Source organism: Carettochelys insculpta, chromosome 6 (assembly GCF_033958435.1).
Source record: "Carettochelys insculpta isolate YL-2023 chromosome 6, ASM3395843v1, whole genome shotgun sequence".
Taxonomy (NCBI): domain Eukaryota; kingdom Metazoa; phylum Chordata; order Testudines; family Carettochelyidae; genus Carettochelys; species Carettochelys insculpta.
The window spans coordinates 79,271,997-79,294,650 of NC_134142.1; the positions used below are offsets into that span (position 1 = coordinate 79,271,997).

The window sequence follows — 22,654 nt, forward strand, 5'->3', positions numbered from 1 at the left end:
AAAGACAATTAAGTCATTGCAGAGAAACTAAATGAATTCTTTGCTTCAGTATCCACAGCTGAGGATATTAGGGAGATTCTCAAACCTGAGCCATCCTTTGTAGGTGACAAATCTGAGGAATAGTTCAAGAGTGAGGTGTCATTAGAGGATGTTTTGGAACTAATTGATAAACTGAAGAGTAACTAGTCATTGGGACCAGATGGGATTCACCCAAGAGTTCTTAAAGAACTCAAATGTGGAACTACAAAACTATTAACTGTGGTTTGTAACCTATCCTTTAAATCAGCTTCTGTACCCAATGACTGGAAGACAGATAACATACTGCTAATATTTAAAAAGGGCTCTAGAGGTGATCCGAGCAATTACAGACCAGTAAATCTAAGATCAGTACCGGGCAAACTAGTTGAAACCATAGTAAAGTATAAAATTGTCAGACATATAGAAGAACATAATTTTATGAGCAAAAGTCAACATGGTTTCTGAAAAGGGAAATCATATTTTACTAATCTATTAGAGCTCTATGAAGCAGTCAACAAATATGTGGACAATGGGGAACAGGTAGATATAGTGTACTTGGATTTCCAGAAAGCCTTTGACAAGGTCCCTTACCAACAACTCTTATGTAAATTAAGCGGTCATGGTATAAGAGGAAAGATCCTTTCATGGATTGAGAATTGGCTAAAGGACAGGAAACAAAGGGTAGGAATAAATAGTACATTTTCAAAATGGAGAGGGGTAACTAGTGGCATTTCCCAAGGGTCAGTTCTTGGACCAATCCTATTCAACTTCTTCATAAATGGTCTGGAGAAAGGGGTAAACTGTGAGGTGGCAAAGTTTTCAGATAATACTAAATTGCACAGGATAGTTAAGATCAAAGCAGACTGTGAAGAACTTCAAAATGATCTCACAATACTGAGTGATTGGGCAACAAAATGGCAAATTAAATTTAATGTGGGTAAAGGTAAAGTAATGCACATTGGAAAAAATAATCCCAACTATACATACAGTATGATGGGGGCTAATTTAGCTACAACTAATCAGGGAAGAGTTCTTGGAGTCATCGTGGTTAGTTCTCTGAAAACATCCATGCAGTATACAGCAGCAGTCAAAAAAGCAACAAGTATGTTAGGAATCATTAAAAAAGGGATAGAGAATAAGATGGAGAATATCTTATTGCCCTTATATAAAACCGTGGTACACCCACATCTCGAACACTGAGCACAGATATGGTCACCTCATCTCAAAAAAAGATACATTAGCATTAGAAAAGGTTCAGAAAAGGAGTTTGGATTGGGTGCCCTAGGAAGAGAGGTTAAACAGACTAGGACTTTTCAGTTTTGAAAAGAGGACACTAAGGGGGAATATGGTAGAGGTATATAAAATTATGAGTGGTGTGGAGAAAGTGAACAAGGAAAAGTTATTTACTTGTTCCCATAGTATCAGAACTAAAGGACATCAAGTGAAATTAATGGGCAGCAGGCTTAAAACAAATAAAAGGACATTTTCTTCATGCAGCACACAGTCAAAATGTGGAACTCCTTGCCAGAGGAGGCTGTGAAGGCTAGGACTATAACAGGGTTTAAAAAAGCTAGGTAAATTCATGGAGGTTAGGTTTATTAATGGCTATTAGCTAGGATGGGTAAGGAATGGTGTCCCTAGCCTCTGTTTATCAGAGGCTGGAGATGGATGGCAGGAGAGAGATTGTTACCTGTTTGGTTCACTCCTTCTGGGGCACCTCCTATTGGCCACTGTCAGCAGATGGATACTGGGCTAGATGGACTTTTGGTCTGACCCAATATGACCGTTCCTATATTCCTATGTTTCTATGTACAATGCCTCAGCCTTTCCATGAAGGGAACACTGCTCCAGGCAGAAGTTATTGTGCAGTCTCTGTTCTGTATTTGACATCTCTGCTGAGAAACTGGCCAGAGCATAGATTAGACTCAGTTGTGCTTGTGTGTGGGGACACTTGTTCACTAGGGGCTGGAATGAGATCAGCTATTAATTTTGCATAACTCTCGGTCAAAAGAGAGAGACTCCTGGTCATCAGCTGCCTCTGATAACCTGGAGTTCGCAAATGCAGTCCCATGAGCTATGCAGGCTCGAACTTGCTGAATGAAGCACTGCAGTCCATTCTCAGTAATTCTGACTGAGTAATGAAAACAAACTGTTATGAAGGATGCATTTATGTGGATTGCTGGGAATTGCATGCAAAGGAAGCAAAGGTGCAGATTTTCAGCTTTCTATAGGAGGAATGAGGATCATTAGCCCAGGGTGAGTGAGGCCCAGGACAGTGCTACTTGCCTAAGGAGAGAGAATGAGGCAGAGGCACAGCTGGAAATAGACCCCAGGGCTAGTGCTGCACTCGCCCCTAGTGCTAGCAGCTTGATGCAAATGAGCAGTCTCGAAAATGAAAAATGAAGACGTTCTGCCAGCCCAAACCCCTTCTGTCGCCAGCTCCTAATGGCTGGAAAAAATCAGGAATAAAGGGCTGCCAACAAAGGAGTTTTTTGCCAGCAGAAAAGAACCAGGTCTTCGATGTATGTTTTCTGCTGTGAATATGCAAATGAACCACTCGAACCCGCAAATGAGCAGTTATTTTGCATTTTTGCGACTGCTCATTTGCATCAAGCTACTAGCACTAGGGGTGAGTGTCGCTCTAGCCCAGGTCTTCTAACACTTCTAACACTAAGGGCTGTAATATAGAAGATGCAGTTACTAACAACTATTTTAAAGCTATTTTTATACCCATCAATCTACAATGAAGATTTTGTTTATGATAAATGTAATGTCACCTGCATGGATATGAATTATGGAGCACTAACTAATTTATTGTTTATTTTCTGCTGTACCATGGATTTTTTTAAAGCAAAATCTTTGTTTCATATGAACTACCTGCAAGGCCTAGCCCCTTTAAAGTCAGCTCCCTTTGAAGTTTGTAGGTATAAGACATACCTTATTGTATGCATCTCTACAAAGATTCCTTCTTAATCCTGACTATTCTTCTTCATCCTTTGGTTGAGACGTTCCATGCACAGAAATTTCAAATGGCTCACTCACATTCCTATATAAATGCACACAACAGTAATTCATTAGGATCTCTTTGTTTTAAGCAATGGGATTGGTTTCTATGCCCTCTCACTCCTTTATAAAAGCTCCCAGGGTAGGAAACAGAACATTTTTATTAGACACCACTAGTTGGAATGAATTCCTGGACTGTTTTAGGCTACATCTACACTAGAGGGTTTTTGTTTTTTTTGACAAAACAGGTGTTGTGTTGAGAAAACTTGTGGAGTATCCACACTAAAAATGTGTTCTGTTGACATACTGTCGACAGAACTCTGCACTTTTTGTCGACAACCTTCTGCCTCTCCCCCATGAGGCAGAACACCTTTCTTGACAGAATCTGCTGACAAAAAAGCCACGTGCACACTCCTGGGGTGGGACCTTCTGTCAACAGACCAACCTTCTGGTCACCAGGCAGCCCTGTTTACTGTGCTTCCAGTCTGCTGTTCTGTCGAGAGATGGCCGGGCCGTCCAGCCACTCTCTGTCAACAGAGTGGATTAGTTTTTCAATCTACGTTTGCGTGTGGCCATACTGTACCAGCAGAAGTTTTGTTGGAAGGTTTCTTCCAACAGTAACTTCTGTCAACAGATCACTTTAGTGTAGATGTGCTCTTAGAGCGCTATCATTGTGCCATTACAAATTACATTCATGGAGCCTGAAGCTTTGCTCTTAATTTACTGCAGGTATAAGTGTGACTAGACTGAGGCCTCATCTATTCTACCAAGTTTTGTTGCCCAAAATTTCAACACAACTTTCGTTGCAAAGAATCACCAGTTTTGGGAGCAAAAAGCTTCCATTGCTATAAGAGACTTCTTTCTTTCCCCCTCCTTTTATTGTGAACGAATAGCCAATGTAGATACCACCAGCCATTGTTCTCTTTTGTAGCTGTCCAGGAAGAGTTCCACAATCCCTGTGCTGCTGCTCTGGTCAGTGGTTTGAACTCAGCTGCCCAGCATTCAGATAAACAACAATCTACCCCTTTTTCTTGCAAGTCCTGGGATTTCTTCATTCCATTTCCTGCTTGCTGGCTTAGCATGGGCAAGTCTTACAGTGTCTTCCCAGGTACCAGGGCTGTACTTGTTAATCCTGTGCTCCACGTTCCATAGTAGTAGAGTAGTTCCTTCCCCCATTGTAGAACACTGTCCCATGCCATTCTGCAATCTCTTGTGCAGGGACCAATGTGGTACTTAAGTGAGCTGCATATGGAGTATGGCAAAAGCCCCAGGCATGTAGTAGGTGCATCCTGGCTTCCCTGCTCAGAATCAGCAGTGGGATGTCTGCTGGAAAAATCCCTGCCTGTGGAAAAGCCTAGGATAATTTTTGAGTGAGTGCCTTGCAAAGCTGCACTGCAAGATCTGCAAAGACTGTATTTTTTCTTTTATCTGTGTGCCCTCAATTCACAACTCTCACTGTGTTTGCAGAGATGTACACCTGGCAAGGGTCTGGAAGAAAGTGGTTGGTATGTTGCAAACAGTGCGTGTAAGTGAAATGTGTCAGTGCTGTGCTGGAATTTGACAATCCCTCTTTTGTGCATAGTCTCCAGCAGCGGGGACCTTGAGGTTCACCGCATGCACCCCAGCAGAATGTCTTCAGCAGATAAGACAGAGGCCTCGGTGCAGCAAAGAAGACAAGAGACAGAGAGATTAAAGGAGTGCTGAAAAACCAAAAGCCAGGACAGTACAGAGATTCAAATATTTGCAAGTGATGCAATTGACTGCATGATAAAAGTCATGGAAGAGCAGACAGAGATGCACAAGTCTTTACTAGTGCTGCAGAATGAGCAAGATTAGGGTCAACTTCTACTGCAGCACATGCAAAATTCTTTGTCAAGTAACCTCCCCTCTATGCCACAAGGTTTTCACTTTGGGGAACTCCTCAGTTTCCCTTTGACAATGATAGCCCGACCTACACACAGTTTTCAGGTTTTACCCTTCCCAAGACCCTCCTTTTACCAGCCAGTATGTGTGCATTGGTGTGTTTCATTGTACTTTCTCTGGTCTAATAAAGGGAAAGTTCTATAACGGTACAATATTTTTGTGTTCCACAAATTCATATAACAATTGCTTCAGTCCCAGGTAAAGGCTGCTTAATCATTTTCTTGCATGGATATGTGGCCCAATAGGGCATACAGCAAGAATATATGTGGGATACATCAGGGAAACCACTCCAGATCAGATGTATGTTAGTGCCTCTCATTGTCAACGTGCTTTCTCAAAGCCTCCCTGATATTAATAGCAGCCCCCTGGGCTCCTCTGAGACCCCTAGTATTTGTCTGCTCAAACTCTACAGCCGAGTGCTCTGCCTCAGTGCTCCACCTCACACAAATATTTTACCCTTACAGCCATGCAGATTATGCAAAATGCAGTATGAAATATTCCAGATGGCGTGAAGATTTTCTATAGAATGAGTGGGAAGCTTTTTAGTCTCCGGAGGCTAAAAGCAAAACCTGCATGAGCTCGATTGTGAAGCTCCAGTACGCAGATGACAGCATGATCGCTGCCGTTTCTCCCACAGCCCTTCAGACCACCTTAGACTCCTTCACAAACGCATACAAGAATGTCAGCCTCACATTGAACGTCAAAAAGACAAAGACGTTCCACCAACCCTCACCAACAGGACAATCTTGTGTACTTTCTATCGTAGTCAGCAGAGAACTGCTAGAAAATGTGAAGCACTTTCCATACCTTGGAAGTCATCTTTCCACCAAAGTCAACATTGATGCAGAAATCCAGCGTTGTCTGAGCTTTGCAAGCTCTGCTTTCGGTTGCCTGAGACAAAGGGTCTTCGACAACTGGGACAGCTGTGCCAAGACAAAGCACCTTGTACATCACAGAGTGGTTGTTCTAACACTACTATACACAAGTGAAACCTGGACAACCTACAAGCGTCATCGGAAGGCACTTGAACAATTTCATCAGTCCTGACTCATGAGAATCCTAAATTGGGAGGGTAGGTGCATGAACACTAGTGTCCTGGAAGAGTCAAACATGACAAGCATTGAAGCCATTATCATTCACCAACAACTTCATTGGACTGCTCACATGGTCTGGCTGTCTGATCAGTGCTTCCCAGAACAGATTCTGTATTCTCAGTTGAAGGAAGGGTGGAGGTGCATTGGGGACCAGCAGAAGCAATATAAGGACCTGCTAAAGGCACACATGAAAAAGTGCAGCATTTGTGTCAACACTTGGGAGAACCTTGCCCAGGACCGTCCCCACTGGAGAGTGGCAATCTGTGATGGGGTGGGGGGGGGTTTACAATTTGAGAGGTCCCACTGCAACACAGACAAGGAGAGGTGGAGAAGGAGTAAAGAGCAGCAAAAACTGACCTGCACCCCTCCAACAGCTACCAGCACCTGCCCCTTCTGTGATAAGACCTGCGGCTCCAGAGTCGAGCTGATCGCCCATCAACGGACTCACAAATAGCAGGATGATATTTAGACGTCCTGCTCCTAACAGTGACTGCCAGAAGAAAGATCCTCAGTAAAGTCTAGCTTGCCATAGAGACTCCTTCTTTTCACTTTCAGTCTGCCAAAGTCACGTTTGACCACCATGTGGTACCTGCTTAGCCTTCTGTTAAACCACTCCTTACTGTTGTATGTGCCCTGTGTCTCATGAGCCAGGGCTGTAAACTGGGTCTCCCAGGATTACTATAGGCATCTTCACATCCCTCATTGTAATCTTGTGGTCTGGAAAAATGGCCCTTCTTGCAGCTTTCTCTACAGGCCAATGTTCCTGGAACTTCATGCAACATACACCTTTTCAAACCACCCCACTTTGATGTCCGTGAAATACCCATTGTGATCCACAAGCCCCTGCAACACCGGAGAAGTATCCCTTCCTGTCGATGTACTCTGTAGCAAAGTGGTCTAGCACTAAAACTGGAATGTGTGTGCCATTTATTGCCACCCTCCTTCAAAGTTAAGGAAGCCATCCCCTATTTCATGCACATTTCCTAGTGTCTGCCAGAGCAGTATGTGATTTATTGCCCTGCACACTTGGAGTAATTCAGCCCCAGCAGTAGACATCCCTACTCCAAATTGATTTGCAACTGACTTGTAGCAGGCTGGAGTTGCGAGCTTCCAGACACAATTGCCACGTGTTTCTCTACCAAAAGGGCAGCTCTCATTCTGGTATCCTTGCACCTGCAGGCCAGAGGCCAGCTAAGCATACAGCCCCACGAAGGTTGCTTAAAGCATCCTAAAGTTCTATAGCCTCTGGTCTTTGTCCCACACCTGCCTGATGAAATGATCCATCCAAGCAGCGCTGGTTTCCCTAGCCTAAAAATGCCACTGCTCTGTGAATGCCAAAAGCAATGCTAAGTTGCTTCTGCCAATATTGTGCAGAATGTTGTGTGCCTGCAGGTTTTCCTCTGTCACTAACTTCACTCATAATTGTGCTGCCATGCGTGATGTCCTGACAACACCTAACTGAGCATGGGAGAGAAGTGCAAGACCCAGCTCGTCTCACTGCAGATGCTAGAAAGCACAACAAAGAATGGTATTTGGAAAAATAGCACAGAAGGTACCCTTTGCTGTTGATGATTTTTTTTAATGTCAATGATAGTTTCCTTGACAAAACTTTGCAGCTCAGACAAGCCCTGAGATTTCTGTCTGCAAACTGGTTGCATGTAGAAGTGCATGTATAGTTATGCCATGCCTGCATTGACAGGCTGCTGTTCACTGTCTCTGTGGAAACCAGATGTGCTAGAGCTCATGATGTTGTCCTAAATCAATTTTGAATCACAACATTTGGACTGGAAATTTTGGGATGCAACATCGTTTAATGCATGGCATAGTGGGATGGGAGTTGACGTATGTATGTTTTGGTGTAGACTTGACTTTGCCCTGCTGTGTAATTTTGGCCAAGTCACTTGGCTGGCTTTGCCTTTTATTTCCATTCCAACCATAGGTCTATCTTGCTTATTGTTCCCAATTCAGGAAAGCACTTAAGCATGGTTGCTTTAGTCAGGGGCGCTGGACTAGAAGACCTCCTGAGGTCCCTTCCAGCTCATGGATTCTATGATTCTAAGTTCATCCCTATTCAGGAGAGCACTTAACCCACATGCTCAGTGCACTTTCTGAAAAGGGATACTTTACTGAATTGGATATTAGCTGGTAAACTCTTGAGGGCAGGGACTGGTTCCCACTATGTGCTTGAACACTGCCTAGTTAAATGGTGTCCTGGTCTCAGTCAGGACTTTGGACACTACTGTAATAACAAATAATAAATGTCTGATTGAGACCCGTTCTTTAATTTAAAAGAAAAAGAACTTGAAGTTCTAAGCTTCCAACAACTTTAAGGCTCTGAATCAGACCTTAATCTCCTTTTCACATGGAAAGCATAACTTTTGAGGAAAGAATTACACTAATTGTGCCTGGTTCAAACACGATTATAGCAGTTCCAGTAATTACACATTTTTGTCAATCTGTCTGTGTTTAAAGTGAGCAAAACCAAGTTCCTTCCTATCATGTTGGCTTGCAAATAATACAACTTTTTGATTTAGAAAGCTGAATAGGGACACATAACATAATCTTCCAGTCCTCCCCTTGCTCCCTGCCATTTTTAGTTTTTAGAACTCAGAGACTTATTATAACAAGAATCCTTCTTTCCGTCAAACCTGCTTAACATACTGGACAAAGCAAACTATCTCCTAAAGTGTGAGCATTTTGGGGTGTGTGCGCGGCATGCTCTGGGGTTGGCTCTTGAGAACACTTTTGCATTTGTCGATGTACTAATTGAGCAATGCATTTTGGACAGCTTCTATGGTCTGATTTGTTTTGTTGTTTTTTTTTTTTAATTCTCATTCTCCCCCCTTCCCTCTTTAATTTCTCTAGGCAAAAAATCCCCTCCAGGGTTGTTTCCTGCAAAGACCATTCTTAAGGGCCTGTTGGACAGCGCGGGGCTCTTGAAGTGATAGCTAATTGGTGAAAGAAAGAGCCTGATTGTCTTGAGGAAACTGGAAAGTGCTGCGTGTGCTGCTGAAAGAGACTAGGGAGAAGGTGCCCGGTTTCGCTGAGCAGCTGCTGCTTGAGATGTTTGGCGATTACATCAGCACTGGAAAAAAGCAGCAAAAAAAAAAAAAAAAGTCCAACTTCACAGAGATGGAGTTTATGGAGTTTTTTTTTTCCCTTCCAAAGGTCTTCTGACAATACCATCATTGTCAATATAAGAGTTGTTAATTCTTTATGAATAGCACATGGGGCCTCTTGACTAAATAGTACATTACATGTCCCAAATCTGTCAGCTGGACTCTTCTCTCACATGCTAGTGAGATCACTTTGATTGGAATGTAACAGGAATTGCTGGGCTGGCCACACAGCACTGAATACTGCCTTATATAAATAGATCTCCCAAAGTATTTTTTCACATTGCCTCATTATTTTAAGTTAAATATGGAATCAGGCCTTTTGATGTTTTTAGTGGTTATAATTATATTAATACGATTCATGTTATGGTCCTATCTCAGCGCTTATTTAGATTATAAACTGTCGCAAAGATTTCCTGACAAGATGGAAAAGGAATAGGGCTCTCGTAAGGGTTCACATACATTTGAACTAAAAATCAGAAAAGACTGGACAGTGTAACATAATGGGACTGGATTTTAGTACCAGAGGTTGCTCTTTCCCCAACTGGAATGACCTCATCTACACAAGAGATCAGTGAAGACTTTACAGGAGTTCTTACAGTCATAGAGGGGAAAAAACTAAGTCAACTGAATTCTTATCCAAATAGGTCATGAAGTTTCATCTGCAACAGGGTTGGGGATGATTGCCAGTTAAATGATCTAGATGGTGTGAAAGAAATCCTATTGTTGAGTAGGCCAAGGCAGCCAATGCCATATATTAATAAATGAAATGGTGGCGGCTTGCTGCCTGCTGGCTGATCTGAGATGTGCTTAAAAATACCAACTGCAATGACTGCTTGCATGCAACAACTGTCCCATGCCCAGATGAATATGAAGGCTAACCTCCCACCTCAGGATCCACGCATATGTGACTGAATGGCAGAGGCCTGAGGCCAGGTCTACAATAGGACATACAATCGATTTTTAGATACACAAATCCAGTTTGACAGAAAGGAGGACTCTTGGTATAATAAATCACTGTGTTCTAAGGACTAATCCATAGCTGGATTCAACTTATCTAAACTGATTTTTGCTACTGTCCATGCAGTGGGAGGGCGACAGGAGAAACTTTCCTTACTCCTCACAACTGCCAGGAGTACTGTGATCAACAGTGGTGCCTGATAGTTCAATTTACTGAGTTCCCACTAGGTGTGCTAAATTGAACTCTGTAAGATCAACAGTCAGTGACTTGATCTTCCCATAAGTGTAGACATATTTGAACTCACTCAGTGCTGAATTCCTTTTCTAGCTCTGCCTGTTCAGCTATGCCTGGAGCTGGTTATCAATATGGCCATTAGCCATCAAATTACTTGAGTACTGAAGCAAGATGAATATCACCACCTCAAGACTAATCTATTCAGTGGAAATCATCAGTACATGTCCAACAGTTATAGGCCAACCCCAACATGTGCAGCCTGGCAGGCAGCTGAATATTTAATATGTGGCACTTCATATCTTCAAAGCCCAATGCATGGAGTTTATTAGTCTTCACAATACCTCCATGAGATACGTTAATTTAAATTATTTGCCTAAGATCACATGTTAAATTGGTGACCGCTGATCATCTTGATTATACTTTTGCTTAATATGAAAAGTGCTATGGGAGACTGGGTTTTATTTTCAATCTCCAGTTCGATTTTGCACTCAGTTATGACAGGATTGTGAAAGGGACCAGGTGTGGGGAGAAACTTCTTGTATTGGACTGACTTGTATTGGACCAACTTTTATTGATGAGAGAGACAGTTTTGGAGCCACACACAATTCTTTGTCAAGTCTGGGCTTCTCAGTTCCTCTGAAGTTCATCTGCTGCAGAGTTGTTTAGCATGCCTGGAGTTATATGGAGTCATCTCAGAGCCTTACAGATGATGAGACCTCTGGGGATCATCTTTTATTTCTTGTATTTCCTCCAGAAGTAGATGTTGCTGTTAAATTTTGCTTCCTTTTCCTTTATGTTGTGGAGTTTCCAATTCAGATGACAAAATTTGATTTTTCCATTGTAGGATGCAGTACTTTTGTAGCTGTTTTGTTCTAAGGGTATTGGTAAATCAGGGACCCAGACAGCACTGAAACCCCAGATCTTCCTGATTGTTTTAAAAGTCAGTTTAACCTTTCTTTGGGAGAGAGCATATAACATGCAAGTATCACACCTGAATCTAATCTAAATCAACCTGTTTACATTTTATCAGTAAATTTAGGAAAACCATATTTTTCGTCTGTGAGAATCAAAAATGCAGGTTGTTCTTGGCACGGTCACCTTAATTAAAAAAAAAATCCTGGGTTGGTTCAGTATCTTCTACGATAAATACAAGTGAACACTGTCAGTTCATAGACTGATTTCCATATCTCTTCATAGCTTATATGATGATATCAGAGTTAAGCCTAGGAAAAATCACAGCATACCCACACCCATACCCAATGTCTTTCACACCTATATAACTCCCATTAACATTTCAGGCTGAATCATTAGTAACCACTAAACAAGCAACTTTCATTTGTTTTCTTTTGATACCTCTTACAATGCAGACCCAGGACATAGTCCTCTCCCCCATTCACATGATGGAAGACAAATAAATTCCAGGTCAGCTGGTGTCATCCACCCGTTCTGTTTCATTGCTTGTGGGTGACCAATCCAAGAAATAAGTCTCTGCTATTTAAAGATACATTGTCAAACTGAAATATTATCAGTTAAAAATAAATTAAAAGTGGGTTTTATACCTACCTAAGTTATCCTGCTAATTTTTGTGTTTTCTATTTTTTGAAATATATCAGCAATGGGGGAAAAATACTGAGTGACCACAGAGAGAAACAGTGAAACTGACTATATACAATATGCTGACGTACAAAGGAGTCAAATGGAACAAAGTACGTATTCTCATGTTATTTTTTTCTTTCAGCTACAGTGATCGAAGGTGTAACCTATAACAAAGGGAGGTTAAAATGTGTTAGAAGTATGTTTTTTTAATAAGGGTGTCTGTTTTAAAAAGTTAATTTTGTTTATTATTCCCCTAATTAATTCCCCAAATTACTGTTATTTTAAGTATTCAATTTATCTTTAAGGACTGTCATTACATAACTTTTGAAATTAATCAGTTTATCAGTTAAATGAAAGATTTTGTGATGGAGATGTTAGATTAATGCCTGTGATATATGCTAATATGTGGTAAAGTACCATGTGGGTTAATATTATAGGGCTATATTGTGTTATATTTACTGCCTTTGAATAGTGCTTTACTCCATAATCCTTTGACTTTAGTCGGTTTAGTTGTGGTGTAAGGGACCATATCTAAGGAATGGGATTATCAGTCTGGTTATGGACCTTATGTCAATATTATAGGCAAAATTCTCACTGACTTCTGTGAGCTGGTGTCAATACATAGGATCAGCAGGATGTTGTTAGATGAGAATGTTATAATGCATAATGATTCTCTTCAATGACCTTTGTTGAAAGAGTTGTGGATGAATTTATTGTTTGACAGAAGGTATGGATGATGGGTTTCCCTACTGCACAGGACTACTATCCCAAAGCTGTTCAGTCCAGTGGAGTGCAGCCCATAGCCTGTAGAAGGGTGATGTCCTGGTTGTAGAGATCGTCCTCTGCTAAATTCTTTATTTGGGCCTTTTCTGGTTGACATGAATGTCACCCCCTAAAAACATGCTGCAGCCAGTGCTTGGCTATCCTGTTCTGCAGTCTTCTCTGCTGAAACTGCCTATTGACCGTATGCAAAATTCCTACAGAACTTGGTAGACATTGATCACCTCTTTATAGTTTTTGGGCCTCCTAAAGAGTTTGATAAAAATTACACCTGCCTACATAATTCAATAGGGTGTTTCAAAACCCCTTCAAAACCCTCTCATTGACTATTACATTCTATAGGTGATCAGAGCAATTCAAATCAAGTCCATTCAGTTCTGTGGTATCTTATTGGTTGTCTCATCCAGGGTGCCTCAGGGATCTGGAACTAATACAGTCTGCATCCTCCTATTCTCAACAGTGAGCTCTGGCTGCAAGAGCCAGAAGAAATCGTTCAATTAATTTTTTTTTCTTTTTTTTTGCTGGGGAGGGGGAAGGGTTTTTATAGGTATTAAATGTTACTCTGTTAAAGGCCTGATTCTGATACAAATAAGCACATATGGCAGCATCTTCCTCTTGTGTAATCCTGTTGAATTCAATAGGACTACTTAAGGCTGAAGCAACTACTAGCACGTAGCTGTATCTGGCCCTGTATCATTTTTTGCTCTAAAGTTTAGAAAAAAGGGCCTACTCCTTTGAAGTGCTGGGTGGCCTCCTGTGCTGTTAAAGTGGATGGAAGCTGAGGAAGCTCAACACCATGAAGAATCATGCCAAAAAGTATCTGAAGTGTTGTATTATGCAGTGAGAAGAATTAAAAAGTTTAAATGATTCATCTAATTGCCCAGTTATTCCTTTTATTTTATTGCACATTTGTTTTTCTGCTGGAAAATACTCAATAAACATATATTTTTTTAAAAATATAGCTACTAAATGGCTGTGCTGGGTGAGTTATTTTCTGATTACCAACCTATGTAATGCGAATGGATTGAAAGATGCAAACAGTATTTGAAACCTGGCAATTAGTGATACACTGTTTAAGACCCATCCCCATCATCTTTATTTCAATGAGAATTTAATAGCCTTGTTTGGAAACCACTTCAGAACATATTCAAGTTAATCCCTATTTAGCATAGCATTTAAAAAGTTGCCTAAATTCCATTGATTTCAGTAACAACAAGAAGTCCTGTGGCACCTTTATAGACTAACAGATATTTTGGAGCATAAGATTTTGTGGGCAAAGACCCGCTTCAATGTTTGATTTCAGTGGGATTTAAGCAGGTGCTTGAAGTTTAATCACATACTTAAGAGCTGGTTTTGACTTGCAGCCAGTGTGAATAGACTACAGAACTGGGTGCACAGCACTTCATTGTCAAGGTAAAAATATACAGATTCATGAAAGAGGCAAAAATACCAGTAAAGTATGCTGAGTGTATTTGCTTACATTTTGGATGACCGAATGACAACTGTGATGACCATATACTAACCCATGCCTGAAATGACAACAAAGCTAGTATGAGAAACTGGTAAAGATGCTTCACTGAATGATGTAGGTTTTTTGACCTTCGTCATGCTACATAATCAGACTATAATAGGCCCATTTTATGCATGGCTGTGGAATTACAGCTGCACTTTCTGTCATCTAACTTTATACGTTTCAATTATCAGATCATGTCTTTTGTTTTAAGAAATGGTTGGAGCCAGGAGTGGCAGTCAAGTTCTTTTTTTTATGCCTGGTCACATAAATCAGTAACAGAGTGAATCAGTGTACCTTTTCGTGTCTGAGTTTCCCCTTCCTGAAAAGGCTGTACTCCTGTCTCATGGCTGGGAGAAGGGCGTTAATGAGGGTTTATACAGTTTTTTGAGATCCTCAATTAAGGCCACATCTAGAGTGTTGGCTTCTGTTGGGAGACCAGAGGTCTCTCGGCAGAAGTCTGCCGCATTGGTAGTGTTCTGCTGACACTCCTGCCTTTCTTCTTCCACAACGAAGAAGTGATGTGGATAGGCCAAATGTCAGGAAAGCCTCTCCCGTCAGAACTGTCGGCAAGAGATATGCAAATACAGTGCACGGTTTGTGTGTCTTTTGCTGACAGTTCTAGGCAATTTAGACACAGCCTAAAGTGTTCATGTTTAAATACAAAGTATGTTAATATTTAAGGCAACCAACCTCTCCACTCTGTGGCACTATAATGCCATATGTAGTTCTGCAAAAAAAGATTACTAGGGTTTATTCAGGGCCTTTACTTTACTAATGAAGGGCCAAGTTCTGCTTTCACTTAAATTGGTGTCAATAAGATATAAGTTCATTTACGTCAAAGGACTTCTTTTTCTGGATTTACAGTAGAATAATTTAAAACAACTTTGGTCTATCTTGGGTGGTGGCTTTAAACTTCCATTACGGATATTGTGGAATATTTTTCCAGGACTTGGATAGTTTCTGAACTGTAAACCTGACTTTACTGTAAGAATTCAGTCTGGTGCAAATGTAATTTCTTGCCAACATTCTGCAGTGTGCACAAAGTTGGCATTATGGGTTAAGTTATGGTATGGAAAACTAATTATAGATAAGCTCATAGTCATGCTCTGATGAGGATGTGATTATATTTATTGATTAAAATAAATCTACAGTTTAATTTTGCAATGTCATTACAATGGCATCTACTTACACAATTACTGTCAAACCATGTAAACCAAAAAGCAGCAGGGTTCCCTTAAATGAATCTGGTGATGGCACAGGTGGTCTAATTACTTTAGGTAGGTCTAGTGCAACAAACAACAGAGAGGAGAAGCTGAAGACACAAGCAGGGATACAATTATGTTGACTCTCACAGAAGAAATCTGAACAGCTGGAGGCCCCATGGCTTGTCCGCCAACTGCTTACAATGAACTGCCACATCATGAACTACAGCTTAAGGAAAATTGGGCAACTGACTAGAGCCGTGTCTACACGTGCATGCTACTTCGAAGTAGCGGCACTAACTTCGAAATAGCGCCTGTCACGGCTACACGTGTTGGGCACTATTTCGATGTTAACATTGACGTTAGGCGGCGAGACGTTGAAGCCGCTAACCCCATGAGGGGATGGGAATAGCGCCCTACTTCGAAGTTGAACGTCGAAGTAGGGCACGTGTAGACGATCCGCGTCCCGCAACATCGAAATAGCGGGGTCCGCCATGGCGGCCATCACCTGAGGGGTTGAGAGACGCTCTCTCTCCAGCCCCTGCGGGGCTCTATGGTCACCGTGTGCAGCAGCCCTTAGCCCAGGGCTTCTGGCCGCTGCTGCTGCAGCTGGGGATCCATGCTGCATGCACAGGGTCTGCAACCAGTTGTCGGCTCTGTGGATCTTGCAACTGTGTCTGGGAGGGGCCCTTTAAGGGAGCGGCTTGCTGTTGAGTCCGCCCTGTGACTCTGTCTGCAGCTGTGCCTGGCACCCTTATTTCGATGTGTGCTACTTTGGCGTGTAGACGTTCCCTCGCAGCGCCTATTGCGATGTGGTGCTGCGCAACGTCAATGTTGAACGTTGATGTTGCCAGCCCTGGAGGACGTGTAGACATTATTCATTGAAATAGCCTATTTCGCTGTCGCTACATCGAAATAAGCTACTTCGATGTAGGCTTCACATGTAGACGTAGCTTAGGAGTGCTACTGGTAGCTCTTATGCTAAGACACAATACTGGGGAACTGGAAAATATCAGTAGGATATGTCTAGCTTCCCTTAGTCAACAGATAATTAAAGTGCCAGATTCTGATTTCAGTTATGCTGATGGGAACTTGAAACAACTCCATAAGGTTCAGTTGTTATTCTGGATTTACAGCAAAGTAAACTGAGATCAGAATATGACCTTTTGTCGCTAATTCTAGATTATATTGGTTGCACTTTTAAGTTTGCTTAGAGGAAGCATTATGAGACTGTGCTTTCTGTGGCTTACAGATTTGTCAAAATTTATCTGGGCAGAAATGTTCTATTATGGACGTCTGCATTTTTTGAACACGTCAGTCAAAATGGGTCATAGAACAAATCTGTGCAACAAAATGCAAAGTGTCCATGCACAAATAAAATCTGGCTACCTTTATATTTAAAAGTTTGAGTGTTCCAGTTCTTGTGAACTGAGAATTAAAATTTGGTAGGAGAGTGACCTGGATTTGTCTGTGGTGTGCATTTTACTGTTTGTGATTATCTGCGTAAATTTGGTGAAAGCAGGGCTTGACTAGAGTACAGAAAATAAGACACAGGGCTGCACACTGAACAACAAGAGGAAGAAACAAATTTTTGAATAGCTGATCTCTATGCGAGCGACATCATATTGGCTGTGTCTACGCTAGCTCCCAACTTGGAAGGGAGCATGGTAAGTAGGGTGTCGGGAGATTGTTAATGAAGTGCTGTGGTGCATATGCAGCACTTCATTAAGCTAATTCTCCCCCGTGACAACTTTGAAGAGGCAAACTATGAAGTTGACATGAGGGAGAATTAGCTTAATGAAGTGCTGCATATGCACTGCAGCACTTCATTAGTAATCTCCTAACACCCTACTTACCATGCTCCCTTCAAAGTTGGGAGCTAGTGTAGACACAGCCATTGTGTACTGAATGATATAAGGGTCCTGTGGAAAAATTAGAATTTGATCATGCAATGAAAGACTGCATAATAACAGATAAACACAAGAGGGGTGAATTAAGGTTATATAAACTTCCTTAATTCTTGCAGTTCCTAAATTTGGAGTACTTGGCTTTACCCTCTTAACAGATTCTTTGAATGTTGTATGTGCTTATGTGTCTGTGCATATGGCTCTGTACATTTGTCTAGATAAGGGCCATTGTTATCAGCTATGAAAATGGGGAGTTATCTTGCAGGAAACAGTGACATGCCCAAGTAGTCTTTTTTGACCCATGGACAATGAGGTCCATGGCCAGTGGAGAACCCGAAAATTTGTCTTTGTTTCATCAGCCCCTTCTAACCTTTCTACTGACTGATAGGAGATGTACTGGCTCTTGCCCAGTAGAAAAAAGCTGTGTCAAAGGTCATTGAGCAAAGCTTGATTTATGGTCATCTATTCTTTTTTTCCCCTCCTTCCCATTTTTCAGTGCTCTCCACTGAAAAATGTTATGCACCGTTGATATAAAAATAATCATAATCCATTCTCTCCCCACTTTGATATGACTGTGTCCTGGAAAGGATGATGGAAGGGAGGCAGTATGGTGTACCTGGGATGATGCAAATCACTTGTAAATTTTCTGAAGCAGCCCTATAAGAATGATGCTTTTAAAGGGTGGAAAGAACTGGGTTCTATCTGCTTTCTTTTTCATTAATGATCTGTCTCAGCTGAAGTGGTGAAAAAGAAAGCATGATGGAAATGAGTCCTCCTCATTTGAATGGGTTGATACCTTTTTCCTTGATACAACTTTAAGTGAATGTTTGGTATACCAAACTCAGAGCCAGGGAATCCCCTTCTCTAACAGCATCCCTTTTTGGCTTTGGTGGTGATATCTGATCTCCTGTCTATACTCACTGGTTCTCTCTGCAGAAGTGCTTTTTTTGGCACCAATATAGGATTGAACATAGCAAGTTCCAGATTTTCTGGCCCTGCAAATGCCTCCCACCATGCATATGTTTAAAAAGGCAAGGGAACCAGTTAGCTAATTCATTCCTAGCCAGTTAACCTATTTTAGACATTCTCCAGATCACAAAGTAGATTTAATACAGTATTTTAAGGATGCAAAAACTGCAATATTTGTCCTTGCTTCAGCCTGATTAAACCCTTTTAACGGGAAGTCATTCTTTGTGTAACCCTGCTAACATTCTAGCTTATTTTGGGAAACCCTGTGACCCAAGTACTATGGCGTATAGTCAGGAAAACCTGTTTTTTCTCAAATATTTCAGATGTGGAATATTTATTCTGTAGCCAGAGAAACTTGTTTTGTTGCCAAGCAACTGACCATGAGTAGGATCAACTGCCAACTGTGATTGAGAAGAGGGAAAAAAACCCTTTGGAGTTACCAATTTGTATTCGTCCAGACTTGAGGAAGAGCTCAAAATCTTGTTTCTTTTACCAGCAGAAGGTAGTCCAATAAAAGATATTACCTCACCCACCTTATGGTCTTTCAGGCATTGGCAATACTGTGAATAGTGACTTTTAAAATAAAATCTATGCTACAGATATACCTTTGTAGTGGTCAGAGGCTCCTGGCACCAGACTCTGGCTTTTCATTCTCTTTCCCATCTTTCCATTCACTTCCCTAGTCATGGCTGGGAAGCACCATTGAATCTCCCTGTACAAGAGACCAGACTACTGGTTTGCAGTTTTTGAGCTATGCCTGTCTTTTTAAAGAACCCTTACTAAGATAAAGTTGTCTTTGGTTTGACCTTGACCTCTTGGGTTCAAGACACTAATACTGATTAGAGTCAGGTTCTTACCTGAAGTCAGGATTCCTGGGTTCTGTTCCATGCTGTGTGATCTATAGCAAGTCATCTGGGTCCAGGGCTGCTGACAGATGGGGGCAAAGGAAGCAGCTGCCCCGGGGCTGAGCAAATGTAAAAGGGCCAGGTGGTACAGGTTGCTACCACAGCAGCCTTGGGCCTTTTAAATTGCCACTGGAGTCCCCTGGGGTGCAGTCTGGGCAGTGCTGAGGGTGGGGCGGGGAATCCCTGCCTGTTCCACCCAAGACCTTGCACAGGGACTAGCAAAGTCTGTCACCAGTCTTGTGTTGGTCCAAGTTTCCTAAGGTGTTTCCTTCAGCTTTTGGGTGTCCAGGCTAATGTCTGGTTTTCAGGGGTTCTGAGTACCTCACCTGACTCATGAAAAGAAGGCCAAAAGCAAGCAATGAATCATTTACAGGGAAGCTTGAAGGGATGTAAGTTGAACTATTTGAACATACAGAATGTTTTAAATAATCTCCAGGACATAATTCAGCATTTCTGTTCTAAATCTCCCCCTCTAGGCTCCATCAAATGAAGGAAAATGCATGGTCAGGATGAAGGGTGTGGGTTTCAAGTACATTGAAGTAGATTCTTGGGCCTGATCCTAAGCCAACGGAAGTAAATGGATGTCTTCCCGTTCACTTCAGTGTGGTTTAGATCAGACCTTAGTGAAGGCCAATTGAGAGACATTTGTGCTTGCTAAGCTTTGTTCCATGGGTTACCTTCACCTGACTTTGCAATGCTATTAGCTGTTAGTTTACTTGCTCTTCTGCCTTGAGTATGACACCAGTTGGACCCACGCTGTGTTTTCCCATGCTTCACTGGCTACCCAGGTTTCCGCTCTCTTCAGTATGGCTGGAAGTGCACAGATGTCCAAATTCTTTGTTTTCATGCACAAAGGGAGCTTGTCCCGATGATGCAGTTCAGTTTCCCTATCCAGCCATGGCTCTCCTTTCCATCTCATTTTCCTGCTTCAGAATAATACATGTCAGCTGACCTCATTAACCAGATGAAGCTTCGCCTTGTGGCATTGCCTCCAATATTTAGAGTCACATACACTGTAGTGTGATCGCCACTCTCTGATGGACATTGGTTGTGAATACAACCTTGTGCTAGTTTTGCCTGTTGACATTAGCTATATTTAAGGCATAATGAACATAGGACAAGACTATATGAGGCATTTAAAATTTGAGACATCTGATTACTGCAAAAGCCACTATTAGGAATGTGTTTCAGTTCCACAAATATTGATGCTATTTTCAAACACATGTGCGTGCACGCGCACACACACACACACAAACAAAATACAGAAACAAAGCCAATTCATCCATGGTGTTACCGTAGCCAGAAGTGAATTTTTCCCACTAGGCATTTTTTTTAATGACGACAGACAAATAATTATTCAAAAACACACACATCCATGGACAGAACAGAGGAAAAAAATTACTAAGCTACGCCTACACGGGGATGCTACATCGACATAGCTTATTTCGATGTCGCGAAATCAAAATAAGCTATTTCGACAAATAGCGTCCACACATCCTCCAGGGCTGGTGCCGTCGACGTTCAACGTCGACGTTGGGCAGCACTACATTGAAATAGGTGCTGCAGGGGATGGTCTACACACCAAAGTGACCCAAATTGAAATAAGGGTGCCAGGAACAGCTGCAGACAGGGTCACAGGGTGGACTAGCACTTCCGGGGCAACAGCAAGCCGCTCTCTTAAAGGGCCCCTCCCAGACACACACAGCCTGCACAGCACGCGGTCTGCAGAGCCACAGGCATGCACACCCCGTGAAGCACCATGGACCCCCAGCAGCAGCAGCAGCAACAGCAGCCAGAGGCCCACACACCCGCCCCTGGAGGACCAGTGGCTGTCCTGCTCAGTGCCATGCAGGAGGCAGCTGACCATCTTTTATTTGAGGAAGATGAGCTACCCCCAGGGGATGAGGAAGCAGCCCCAGACCTTGCTGCCCTCCCAACCCCACCCCTGCAGCACACGCTGCCGGCTGTGGAGATACCCCATGGGCATGGACTGGTGGGAGTGGCTCGTGCTCGGCGAGTGGGACAATGACCGCTGGCTCCAGAACTTCCAAATGAGCCGGCAGACATTCCTGGAGCTCTGCCAGTGGCTCACCCCTGCCTTATGGCACCAGAACACCCTCATGCGACATGCCCTCACTGCAGAGAAATAGGTTGGCATTGCTGTCTGGAAGCTGGCCACTCCAGACAGCTACCGATCCGTAGAGCAGCAGTTCGGCGTGGGCAAGGCCACCGTTGGGGCTGTCCTCATGGAGGTAAGAGGACCCAGGGGGAGGGGGGGAGGCCTGGGGGGAGGGCCAGACACACCCTGCACACCCCTCACCGGTGGTCTCTCATGTCCTTCCCCTGCAGGTCGTCTGCGCAATCAATGCCCTGCTCCTCCACAGGCTCGTGTGGCTTGGGAACCCAGATGCTGCCATCGTGGGGTTTGCCAGCCTGGGCTTCCCAGATTGCTTTGGGGCTCTGGATGGGACCCACATCCCCATCCGTGCCCTGGAGCACAGCGGAGGACGCTTCCTCAATAGGAAGGGATGCCATTCCGTGGTCCTCCAGGCCTTGGTGGACAGCTGGGGCCACCTCTTGGACATTTATGTTGGCTGGCCTGGCAGCACCCACGACGCCCGGGTGTTCAGAAATTCGGGCCTGTGCCGCCGGCTGGAGGTGGGGACCTACATCCCCCAGCGGCAGATCCCTGTGGGGGACACCACCATGCCCCTCTGCCGCGTTGCAGATGCGGCGTACCCCGTCCGGCCCTGGCTCATGCAACCTTACATGGGCCATGTCACAGCCAGCCGGGAGCGGTTCAACACGTGCTTGAACCACGTGCGCCAGGTGGTCGAGCGCACTTTCGGCCTCCTCAAAGGGCGCTGGAGGTGTCTCCTCACCCGCCTGGACGCAGGCCTCACCAACATCCCCCAGGTTGTGGGCACATGCAGTGCACTCCACAACCTGGTGGAGAGCAAGGGAGAAGCCTTCTTCCAGGGTTGGGCTGTGGAGGCTGTCAGGGCTGACTTCCAGCCACCCACTGCCCCCAGTCGCCAGGTCGACCCTGAGGGGATCCGGGTCCGGGAGGCCCTGCGGGCCCATTTTGAGCAGACTGCGGGGTCAACACTGGCAGGGCCAGCTGCAGGTGAGCCACCCACTGCACCCCCACATCCTCCACAACAATCCCTGCCCCCACGCCCACACCACAGAGAACCCGAGAGCACCCCCCCCACACTTCTGTGCAATAAATGGAATTTTTTTTAAACAAAACCATGCAACCTGTATTAATTATTAACAGAAGAAGGGGGGAACTATGTACATGGGGGGGCAGGTACAAAACAGGGGTAGAACAAAAACTATTTACAAAGATGGGGGGAATATGTCCAAAGGAGGGGGCCGGAGGGGGCCTTGAGGGGCAATATCCTCGGCCACGCACCCCCTATTGTCCTGC

At 43.4% G+C, this 22,654-nt stretch overlaps 1 protein-coding gene across 1 annotated transcript in view; it reads left to right on the plus strand.

The window, feature by feature from the left end:
- The window catches only part of SMIM38 (small integral membrane protein 38), a 39,861-nt gene extending 30,268 nt beyond the window's left edge, over positions 1-9,593 (plus strand). The window contains exon 3 of the mRNA XM_074998532.1: positions 9,472-9,593. Within this exon, the coding sequence (XP_074854633.1) occupies positions 9,472-9,593 (122 nt within the window). The remainder of the gene's footprint in view (positions 1-9,471) is intronic.
- Positions 9,594-22,654: the final 13,061 nt, after the last annotated feature.